Here is a 12,049-nt window from a genome sequence, read left to right as displayed (position 1 = left end):
ATGAACCTGCACACAGATTTGAAGAACCTAAACAAAATTATGCTTTTGAAGTTTGAATGTGGAAATGTATTTGTTGTACTTTCCCTGCAGGAAGTTAACGTCTTTTAAACTCCATTTTCATTTTATCACTATTAAATTTACATGCCACCTCTCTCACTGTGAAAACCTACTCTTACATTGTGGATGATGGTTCATTGAATGCAGGTACAGTAGTTGCTGTTACTGACACAACTTTACCCACAAAGGCTTAACACGCTTCGCAACGCCCATCCCGACGTAACAATCGGGCAAAGCTTGCTGAGAGATACACCCGACTTGATGCCTCAGTTACGAGAAGCCAACTAGGCCCACACGGAGCGAAGGTAAAGGCCGGGCAGCCGCCAACGAGAGGGACCCCCCCGCCCCTAGGACTACATTTCCCATGAAACCTAGATTAAAAGGGAGTGGGGGATGGGTGCGTCCGCCCCTCCCTCCTCCCCTCGCCCTCCCGCCGAGCGGCACGTGCCTCCCCGCCTCAACCAATAGAGGGCGTGTCGGGGGGCGGGTCACGTGCCTTTGTTTGGCGCTTTTGTGGAGCGGCCAGGGCGGTTAGGCGCGGAGTCCGGGTGCGTGTTCTGACGGGAGCAGGTGGGTCGAGGCGAAGCTTGTGGGGGGGGGGGGGGGGGGGCTTGGAAGCGAGGCGGGTTGTTCTCCGGGGGGGAGTCCGCGAGGAGCGAAAGGAAAAGGCGGCACACGGGCGGCTTCGGGGCGAGGGACTCCGCACAAAGCCGGAGGCTCCATTCACTTTCGCGGAGGCTCGGGAGTTTCGGGCGGTAGGGGGGGACCGGGACGAGGGGCCGCCGCGTTGCTCGTGGACGCTCGGCTTCTTCTGTCTCCAACGCCACATGGAACAGGTGGCCGGTCCTGGCTTGGCCGTGCCCTCCGCTAGCCAAAGCCCCGCCGGCTGCCTCTCCCGCTCTTTTCTCTGGTTTGACAGAAGCGGAGCGCTTTCATCCATTGTTCGAGTTGGAAGGGGCGGCGGGAAGGTGTGTGTTTGGCGGGGGGGGGGGGGGGGAACGCGGGCGCCGCCGCCTCGCAATAAGCGCGCGCGCGCTGGCGAGCTTCAGAAGGGAGGGGGCGCCAGAGACAAACAACCCGCTCGGCGTGCGCCGTCTCCCTCCGCCCGAGGATAATGGGAGGGGGGGCGAGGGAGGGGGTGAGAGAAACGCTTGAGGGGGGGGGAAGGGTGTGTATATGGAGGGGGGGTTGAAAAAGAGTGCCCCCCGCCCCCTCCGGCAAACTGAGGGAAACCAGAGCGCCAAAAACACCGACGGCCTCGTCCCGCTCGAGCTCTTCTGACGGGTCGAAGGGAGGGGGGGCGGCTCCTAAGGGGAGGGGGGGGGAAAACAGGTAGGGGAGCCCGAGCGGCGGGTGCCCGGATGTTACCGTTGGTTGTTTTCCTTTTTTTAAAAAAAAAAAGGATTTAGAGCGCGCGCGCGCGCTCTTCGCTCTTCTTTTCGGGCGGTTTGAATTCGGTGCGTTCGAGAGCCGCGCGTGCGGAGGGCGGGGCTTCCTTTCTCCTCAGTCCCTCCCTTTTTTTTTCTTTTCAAATCTGCTCGCTTTAGTTAATGGGGATGGCTGTCTCTCTCTCTCTCGATGGCCCCGCCCCACTGAAGGGTAGCGGTGGGGAGGGGGCTGCTTTTCTCCACCCTTCTGCCTTCCTCTTGGGCGTTGTTTGATCTGGCTTTTCTTTTATTTGTTTTTATTTATTTATTTTGTCCAATACACAATACATATCGAAGAGAATAGACATGTAGTACTATTATATATAAAGAAAAGATATAAAAATAGAGGAGAAGATATATGAAAGGAAGAAAAGATATATGAGATAAGGAGAGACAATTGTACACTAGTATGTACACTTATGTAAACGGGGTTCGGTTTTATTTATTTTTTTCCTGACAAAAACAAAAAAAAATAGTCCCCCACAGTGCTTTCCTCTCCCTCCCCCCAATTATATCATCCCACAACCTCAAACCTTAGAGGTACTTTTAATTTCATGTGTTTTTTTCCTGAATTCCTGCTTTTTATATCTCAAGTCTTTTGTGTGGATGTGCCTTAAAAGAAGAGACCCAAGAGTGATAGGGTGGCTTTTATTGATGCTAATGTAGAACAAATACTGTCCTACTTGAAGGCACCCTTTGTTGCTTTTTTCCCCCAAAAAGCAAGAACAATGGAATTACTAATCTCCGGCTGGCAGGTCATTAGAAATATGCATTTTCTGGAGGGAAATCTTCAGGGGTTCTAATTCGATATGCAAAGAGGGTTAGATGATGATCGTCCTTAATCATTGCCCTAGAAAGTATAGACAGCTCTTAGTTGGTGTTTGCATTGGAAATACAGTTCCTCAAATACTTTACCTTGAGTGTTAAATAAAATGACCCCTAATACCAGCATCAGATGTCTGAGGGCCCAAGCAACAAGCACTCCAGGGGTCTCTTCAATCTAGAAAGCTAGTATGTCTGCCTTAAGAGCAGCTGTGTGTCGTGGATATTTTACTGTCTTATTTTGAATTGGGCAGTGCTGGATTCTTTGTTACTGCTACAGAAGAATTGCTTCGAATTTAAGAAAAATCAAGCTAGTTTAAAACCTGAGTATATTTAATCTTTGCATGTGAAATTAGTGAGGAAATATATATCATCTTAGCTAATTGTTTAACAGGCATAAGTGCTGTGTTTTATGTTAAATAATAAAATACCCATAGTCATTGGTGAGAATATGATGATGATAGTGTCTTGGGAAAAACAACCACGTGGTACCATGCCTTTGTTCATTCCACATAGACATGTTACCATTACATGTTAGTGGATTCTTGAATGCGTATTAAGGTGAAAAGTAGGATACTGTATAGCAGATACCGGTATGACCTAAGCCTGAGTAGTTTGATTACAACATTCCATATTGCTTGGCATTTTTAGATGCATTACATCACATGTACCTTCTGAATTTGAAAACAAGGGCTAGACTCTTGTAGAAGATATAACTTACAAATAATGCTTATTTAGAATTTTAAATGGATAAATACTGACATCAGTCATGTTAACGATACTGCATATCTTTATTTATGGATGTGTCTGCTTTCTTAGGATTCATTTACTGGAGTAGCGGTAATACCCGTTGGAGTTATTCTGTTTAGTCATGGCTTCTTCTGGTAAGTATTAGCTTCATTGTATTATGCATCGTAATTGAATGAGAAATGCTGTCTCAGCATTTAGGAGAGAAATGTCATAAAAAAATTTAGTCATCCTTTGATTACAGCTATTTCTAAAAAAAACGTATTTGGAAATAATGAAGATATATATATATATATATATATAAATACATAAATTGAAAAATAGTGAGTGATGCCTAATTTAAAGTTATTTTTTATCTTTGGAGGTTAATTTAGCAGTTAAGGTTAAAAGTAATAGTAGTTCTAAAGCAATTGTAATTAATTATATTGAAATTCATAATGTAATCCTTAAAAGAATTCCAGTGTTCTGTTTTAAATTTATGTAGGACTATTTTTCCTGAATATGCTGCAGTACTATGGAATTAGGTATATACTAAAGTTATAAACATCTAGTTTTCTGTAAGGAATATAACAATTTTTCTTTTACACAAGTATGGAATTTTATTGATTACATAGTGAAAGGTCTTGGGCAAATGGAGTAGCCACAATTAGCAATATAACAGATTTTAAAGTCTGACAAGACTCCGAACATGTCTCAGAATATTGACTAAACAATATCTCTTTTAGACATGCAAGTAAAAGAACTAGAAAAGCGTGCTTCAGGACAGGCATTTGAATTGATACTGGGTCCTCCTCCCAAAGAAGCTGTTCCAGAATTTCCACTCTCTCCTCCGAAGAAAAAAGATCTCTCCTTGGAAGAAATTCAGAGGAAATTAGAAGCTGCAGAAGAAAGACGCAAGGTAAATATATGCTGTTCTATTTTCATATTCTTATGTGCCAATGAAAAGCATTTAACCTGTAGCAACTAATAGCTGACCATAAAGGAGCATTGGAAACTACAATTTAGTAATTCCTCATGCTGTAGTCATTTCAGTACCTATTTAACTGAATGGGAATTAATAGTTGCAATTATGATACAAGTAATTCTAACAAAACTCAATATTTTGAAAATGGATTCTAGGTTATTTTTAAGAATTTCAGAAGTTTGGTGAAAATTGCAATATGATTGCAGAGAGTGGGACTGCTTGACTTAAATTAATTTGACAAACCATTTATTGGATCATATGAAAGTTAGGGAAATATTAACCTGGGAAAGAATTGTAATTGTATATAGATTGCTCTCAGCTAAATACAAAATGGATCTACATTCTAGTCCCATGAAGCTGAAGTATTGAAGCAACTAGCTGAAAAGCGAGAGCATGAAAAAGAGGTGCTGCAGAAGGCAATTGAAGAAAATAACAACTTCAGCAAAATGGCGGAGGAAAAGTTGACTCATAAAATGGAAGCCAACAAAGAGAACAGAGAAGCACAAATGGCTGCTAAACTGGAACGCTTGAGAGAGAAAGTAAGTGCTGTTCAACTTTCTTCATTTAGTAAACCCTGAACTTAGATTGCCAGTTACACATAGAATAACTAAATAGTTTTTCAAATTTCAAATGAGTTTTTTTTTTTAAAAAAACATGCAATGGTTAAATCCAGAAATCATACATACGGAGTAATAATAACTAATCTGGTTAAGAAGTGGCTGTTCAATTTGAATGCTACAAAGAAAGGCACTGAACTTTATAGGAAGTAAAAATGACAAATGGGAAATTGAGCTTGACTATTGATTGGCAGCCATGTAAGATGTTTAATCAACAAAACAGTCCAATACCTAATACAATAAGTATCATGTTAAATAATTGCCATCTTTTCAAAATATAGAAGAGCTTACCTGAGACAAGTTTGTTAGACTTGGCAACGGAATGTTAACTTTTGGTTAAATCAGACTAAGGAAAAATAGGAACACACGCCTTTCCCAAAGACACAAGAAAAATTACATATCTTCCATCTGAAATTAAAGCAGTGATAGGTAGTAATCTTAAATTGTTTTATATTTTATTTAGGAATAAAATAAAATAGAATACACTTGGAAGGGACCTTGGAGGTCTTCTAGTTCCTATAGGCAGGAAACCTTATACCAGTGATGGTGAACCTCTGGCACAGGTGGCACATGGAGCCATATCTGCTGGCACACGAGCCGTTGCCCTAGCTCAGCTCCAACGTGCATGTATGTGCTGGCCAGCTGACTTTTGGCTCTCACAGATGCTCTGGGAGGGTGTTTTTGGCTTCCAGAGAGCTTCCAGGGAGGATTGGGGAGGGCATTTTTACCCTCCCCCAGCTTCAGGGAATCCTTTGAAGCCTTGGAAGTATGAAACACAAGCCTACTGGATCCACCACAAGTTGGGAAACAGGCCATTTCTGACCTCCGGGGGGCGGGGGAAGATGTTTTCGTCCTCCCCAGGCATTGAATTATGGGCATGGGCCCTCACACATGTGCGATAGCACAAATGCTCTTTCAGCGCCTGAGGGGAAAAAGATTTGCCATCACTGATCTATACCATTTCAGACACATGGTTGTCAAATCTCTAAAAGCTTCCAATATTGGAACATTCACAGCTTCTGGAACATTCACTAATTAATTGTGTCCAGAAATTTCTAGTTCATTCTAGGTTATTACTCTCCTTGATTAGTTCCAACCATTGCTTCTTGCCCGTCCTCAGATAATCTACATATAAAGTCGTGTGTGTGTGTGTGTGTGTGTGTGTGTGTGTGTGTGTGAAAGCTAGACTTTATATGTAGATTTAGACCCTAGTCCTTTGTTACATGGATAATCAATGTTCTCAGTCTAGTATATTCCTATATTCCATTTACCATCAGAAAAATATTGCTCACAGAATTCTCCACAGCATAGCCAAAAGTTAGTTATCCAATTTATTTGGACAGTGTTAGTTTAAGGAAAAGTACTTGGAATTAAACTCCCAATTTGGATAGTTTCTGAAGAACTCACTGTTTTTTTTCATTTTCTTAATTTTGATTTCCTAGGATAAGCATATTGAAGAAGTACGAAAGAACAAAGAAGGAGGCAAAGAACCTGGTGAGACTGAAAGCGACTGACTTCATTCTGGAAACTGACTTCTCCCCTTTGTCTAAATATCCAAAGACTGTATTGGCCAGTGGTTTTTTGTTAAGTTTCTAGAAACTGATGTAGAGCTGTATAGTTAGATCTGACTGTACACTTGGTTTGGGGAATTAGAGGGGAGCCCTTTCATGTTCACTCTTTTTCTAAACTGTTGTCTTTCCAGTGTAGCTATCTTGTTGCATTTCTTCTATTCCAGTGCATTTGTTCCTGGATTGATGGCTAGTGCTATGTTCAGCTCTGACATTTTTGTGAACTGAATATGTAGTGTAATGTTCATGCTGAATCTGTTACACTTCAGAATCTGTCAGTCTTAGGATATTACTGTAACCAAGTGATTTAATAAAGCTGCACAATGCTGTTATCATAGGTGAGTGTTATGCATTACTACATAAGCAGTTCAAGCATATTTATAGCTAGAATATTGGAATGCAATATTAAAATATCTACAAATTATTCCTAAATACAGTGGCATAATATTCCTCAGTACTGTTTTCTGTGCAGTTGCCTATTGTTCTAGGTTTACAATAAGAGCTTTGTCTTCTACCTTAGCAGTTGTCAGCTGATTTATTCAGACAACCCAACACAACCTCCCTTCTTGACTATTTTAATACTTGCAACAACAAAAAATTCCTTGTTAACATAGGATGAATTTGAAGGGATGAAATCTCTTAAAATTTAGAGTATCTTCAAGAGTAAGTTTAGAAATAACAGCTTTCCTTGAACCACATAAAGAGGAAACTCTTGCCTTGTAAAAACAGTAAAAATCATTGCACTTGTAGGTTCAAAGTTTATTAGGTAAGAAAATTTGGTTTTGCTGCCTTTACAATTTGATCCTAGAGATACTGTTAAAGTAAGACTAAGTTTTTCTCCTTAACAATATATGCCGTCAAAAAATGTTTGTATCTTGGGATGATGACAAAAGCCTGGCATACTATCTGTTTAACTTGTATCATTGTTGTAGAATGGATATGGGAATTAAAAGCGCCCTCGTGTGGCAATAGTATTGGTAACTATATAGTCAAGAATGGTATGTTGTATACTGGATTATGTTGGAAGTAAAAGCATATATTTAACCTTCAGGAACCCAGTGTGGCAATTGGTTCCTGCAGTTAAAATACTTTTTCAACATCTTTAAGCTTTTAAAAGTAGCTTTTTATTAGCTGCAGTAAAGAGAATTGAGTCAGTTAACTAAAATTGTGTTTGTAGGCATCTTACCTTGATATGAGAAACATTTATCTAATATGCCATCCCCAGGCCTTTGGATGTTTTAATTGAAATACATGATTGGTGCCAAGTGGTTCATACAGTAATTTTTAATAGTTTAAATGTGAAACTGCTTCTGTGCATGCCTGTGTTCAGATATATGTGCTTGATCTCCTTGCTCATTTCATCAAAATAATAAAATTTATAATTATCATATCTCTGTATTTAGACTTAGTTATTAATAAATTGACTTAATCAAATTTGGTGCATTTTTCTGCTGTCTTTAGATAGTGAGTGCTTTGCCACTGTAAATGCTTCTTAGATATTTATTGAAAGTGTTTGTTGGGTTCATAAAATGCTATCAATTTTTTTTTTGAAGTAATAGAGCCAGCTGTCAGGTAAATTTTATTAAGGCAGCGTAAAATAAATATAGCACTAAAGGCCAAGAATTTGAAAAAGAAGTGCTTTGATGTATAAATGGCATGTATGTCTATTTAGTAATGATTCAGTTGATTACAGTGAGAGCAGAAGTGTTCAGGTAAGTGTGGATCTCCTCAGATAGAGACATCTGCCTGACCTTTGACTAGGTTAAAAAGCATATTGACATCAGACCTTGTTAATATTTGAATGGAAGATTGTCAAGAGACCTTTAGGTTGCTAGGCTAACTGAGAAGTTAAAAATGTGAGAAAAGGTAATTATAAACCATACGTACATTGTTGCAAAGATAAAAGAAGTTATTTTTCACTAAGGGTACAAATCTATTTTATTACATTTGTGCAGCTACTCATCTCACATAAAAGTAACCTGTATAGCTTACAACACTTAATTGAAAAACAGATTAAATGTTACACAAAACATTAACCGCCATAAGGGAACTGTTGCAAAATCTTTTAAGAGCACCTTTGTCTTTTATAAGCATTAAATATATATTCTGTTACTGAAAAATATGTCTCCAGAACTTACGTGTAACTTACTTTGAAACATTTTGCTTAACAACTGAAAACCTTCCCCCCATTTGTGCATCTTTCTGGGTGGACTGAAATTTCAAGCAAACCAGGGCAGAAGTTAGAGCTGTTGTATTCTGCAATGCGAAATAGGTGAATTAATATTTAACAGGGTTTTTTGGTGGAATGCAAAACCGTAGGTGTCAGAATATTGAGGACACTTCAGAAAACATATAAATAAACATGCTTAAGTAGTCTAACATTTTTAAAACAATGGCTATATATTTTGCTTTCTGCATGCTCCTACATGAAAGTATGTTACCTAGGGATAATGCATCCTGTCACGATACAAACACCAATATTATTTCAAGTAAAAAGTCTTGGTTTGCACATTCAAGATTTGTGAATGGGGTATATTTTTCCACTTCTAGTCCATGCTTCCCAATTGGAGAAACATCAGTTATTTTCTTTAGTTGTTTCCTGTCTAAATGCTATTGTATGTTGGGTTTTATTTAAATTGTACCATGAAGGTTAGAAAATGGAAAGATATTCAAGTGAAATTGCCCTGTCATACATCTCACTCATACAGTAACAGTGATGGGCTCCATCCCAGAGCACCCAATTTCCACTGAAAGATGTTGAAACAAAATGCATAAGCCACGCCCACAGTGTGGTAGTAAAAATTTGGGTAGCCCATCACTGTACAGTAATAATGTTTGTATAACTTTTGATCAGTGGTTCTCAACCTTTCTAAGCCGTGACCCCTTAATACAGTTCCTCATGTGGTGACCTCCCAACCATACGTCTTCCGCCAATCCTCCCAACAGAGCTTGAAGCTGATTGGCTGGAAGGTCAGAGGGACACTCCCCCTTGTAAACGCCTGATTGGTCAGATTGTAAAAATACGTTTCGAGATGCCAGAATAGAAGCTTTAGTTCCTAACACTGGGAAATTTGTCTTTTCCTGTGGTCTTAGGTGACCCCTGTGAAACGGTCATTTGATCCTCAAAGGGGTCCCGATTCCCGGGTTGAAAACCACTGCTTTGGATCCTACCTAGCCTTAGGAAGTACAGTAGTACCTCTAGATACGAGCTGCTCCACATGCGAGTATTCCAAGTTACGAGCCACGAGGGGAGACAAATTTCTGTTCCAGACCCGAGCTCAAATTTGGGATACGAGCCAAGCGTCCACTAGGTGGCGCAAGTATCCTTGCTTCTGGTTATCTCGGAGGGGAAAAACAAAGTCTAAAGCCATTTGTTCCAGATACGAGTTGTTCGACATACAAACTCCATTCTGGAACGAATTAAACTCGTATCTAGAGGTACTACTGTATCAATTTAGCAATTGAAGCCTCTCCAAGCAGATGCTACTCAGAATTCTAAAATACTTCAGCTTAATTTGGCCAATATTCACAGCAGTTACGAGATGTAGGCTTAAAACAACTGGGGATAATGGAAAAATACCAATTGGAAAAATTCATTTTGAAAGCTTGGCATACCTCTTGATGCATTTGGATAATTCTTAATTTGAATTAAATGTTCTTACATTGGGGAACTGCAGTTTTGTTTCAGAAAAAAGATGAATGGTTTAATTTATAATCTGCCCATCTTCTAAAGGTTACCCTAGGTGGCACGCAATAAAAACAACACCTTAAAACTTAGTTCTCTTGCTTTCTAGATTACAGTGGTTTTCTAAGAAAAGCCAAGTAAATTTATGTACTATAGATTAATTTGAATTCTGAAGTGATTCTTAGATTACAGGTCTTTATATATTTTTTTCCAGAGCTCCAATAAATGCAAGAGCAGCCCAAAAAACATTTTGCCTGAAACAAAACAACTTTGTTCAGATACCATTAGGCCTGATACAGGGGTGGGCTTTTAGCCGGAACGCTAAATTGTGCTCACCGCAGCGGCTTATGAGTGCTAGCAGGGCCAGCCTGATTTTGCCTTCTGTACCTGTGGAATGTGTGGAAGCAATAAAAACCTTGCTGAAACACGGGCGCACCTGCGGCTCCAAGCGTGATTTTGCTACCTCCACAGGTGCAGAAGCAAAATCGCGCTGGCCCTGCTAGCACTCATAAGCCACCACGGCGAGCCCAATTTAGCATTCTGGCTAGAAGCCCATCCCTGGCCTGATACCTATTGACTGCATGGAAAAATGTTGACTTTTAGGCTTCCAAGACAATCTTATAGTCACCTTGATCCTGTTTATTTTATAGTCTGCTTTTCTTCCTTCAACCTTGCAAAGGATGGTGATTTTCTGTAGTCCATTATCCTTTGGCAGGCCTGCATATACTATGGGCATTGACAGCTTTTTGATTATTGTTCAATACAGTTTTGATTATTGTTCAATGCAGTAGAGATTGGTCATCTGGTTTACATGATTCAATGTAAAAGTTTATAAACAGGAGAGGAAAATGTTCTTGTTTCTCCAAACCTAGTTCATACAACTTCTTTTTCATTGTGAGATTCCTCAAAAGAGAATAGTAAGGTTTTCTAGATGTTAGTATCATACAGGTAAGGGTCTTACTGTAATCAATCAAGCAAAGGTAAACATTTTCTCTTTGCATATCTATTGTATCTTAGCTATCTAATTTCTAAATTAGATAAATTATCTAAAACTTGCTTGAAACTTGTCTATCCATTGTCTCTTCCATATTTTTGTAGATTATATATAAATTTCCAGTCTTTTTGGCATTTAGAACTGTTCCATTCTTGGGATACCGAATACCTTGATGTATCGGATAGAAGTTGTAAATATTTTAATTATCTGCAGCTTTTAAGTGGTGTTTCATTTGCACCTTATTTTAAAACCCGCTAGTTTTATCCTAATTTGCTTGTGGCAGAGTTGGCTCCCTTTCCCCCCACCCCAATCCCATGTTATTTTTTTTATCTCATTGTCTTTTTATATCTATATTTTGTATGTCTGCGTATACAGACAGATGTACTTGATATCAAAAACATGAATATGCAGTGAAGCAGGTAGCTACTGCTTGGTGATGCTATTTATAAAGTTAGTTGTACTAGCTTTTGGTGCATTTCCAAGTGCCATTCAAGGTAGTGATTGCTACTTCTGAAGGGGGAGCAATCCGCTTGGTGCTTGGATATCTAAAACCACCTTTTGTGTTGTTGGCCAGAGCCCTGTTTAAGTCCAAGAGGAATGGGACGTAGGCGTTCTGTATGGGGCTCTCCTGTGACACAAAGATGGACTCTACTCTTGTGGTCTTGAAGCTGAGAAAAATCTAATTCTTTGGAATGCTTTGGGTACTGATTGTCAAGTCACTGGTGGTGGCTTTAGTTTTGATAGTGTATCATTTTCTATTTATAATTGTACAAATTTTATTATTGGCATCTGCGCTGCCTAGAGCTGGATTGAGGAGGTGGAATAAAATCATAGATTAAAAAAAATAGAAATTCATTCATTCCACAGTTTGTATCTGGAAATGTCCTGGATGACAGGATTGTTTGTTTATTTATTTGTTTATTTATTCGATTTTTATGACGCCCTTCTCCTTAGTCTCAGGGCGGCTTACAACCTGTTAGCAATAGCACTTTTTAACAGAGCTAGCCTATTGCCCCCCACAATCCGGGTCCTCATTTTACCTACCTCGGAAGGATGGAAGGCTGAGTCAACCTTGAGCCGGTGATGAGATTTGAACCGCTGACCTACAGATCTACAGTCAGCTTCAGTGGCCTGCAGTACAGCACTCTACCTGCTATGCCACCTTGGC

At 39.8% G+C, this 12,049-nt stretch overlaps 1 protein-coding gene across 3 annotated transcripts; it reads left to right on the top strand.

Moving 5' to 3' along the window:
- Nucleotides 1-439: 439 nt before the first annotated feature.
- STMN1 (stathmin 1) lies at nucleotides 440-7,636 on the top strand. 3 transcript variants are annotated; one of them, XM_070764834.1, is made up of 5 exons: nucleotides 440-605; nucleotides 3,126-3,190; nucleotides 3,779-3,951; nucleotides 4,365-4,556; nucleotides 6,077-7,636. In XM_070764834.1, the coding sequence occupies exons 2-5, from the start codon at nucleotides 3,178-3,180 to the stop codon at nucleotides 6,146-6,148; spliced, it is 450 nt and encodes a 149-aa protein (XP_070620935.1). In that variant the 5' UTR covers nucleotides 440-605; nucleotides 3,126-3,177; the 3' UTR covers nucleotides 6,149-7,636. The 3 variants fall into 3 exon arrangements, with proteins under 3 accessions (XP_070620935.1, XP_070620934.1, XP_070620936.1); XM_070764833.1 differs by having other exon boundaries at nucleotides 440-627; XM_070764835.1 differs by lacking the exon at nucleotides 440-605 and adding an exon at nucleotides 620-1,025.
- Nucleotides 7,637-12,049: the final 4,413 nt, after the last annotated feature.

Source organism: Erythrolamprus reginae, chromosome 11 (assembly GCF_031021105.1).
Source record: "Erythrolamprus reginae isolate rEryReg1 chromosome 11, rEryReg1.hap1, whole genome shotgun sequence".
Lineage (NCBI taxonomy): Eukaryota > Metazoa > Chordata > Lepidosauria > Squamata > Dipsadidae > Erythrolamprus > Erythrolamprus reginae.
This window is presented reverse-complemented; position numbering and strand designations above follow the sequence as displayed.

Excerpts from the sequence above, each read along its gene's own strand:
- STMN1 (XM_070764834.1), top strand. Across the intron at positions 3,952-4,364 it reads CTGCAGAAGAAAGACGCAAG|TCCCATGAAGCTGAAGTATT; the intron begins GTAAATATATGC and ends TCTACATTCTAG. Across the intron at positions 4,557-6,076 it reads TGGAACGCTTGAGAGAGAAA|GATAAGCATATTGAAGAAGT; the intron begins GTAAGTGCTGTT and ends TTGATTTCCTAG.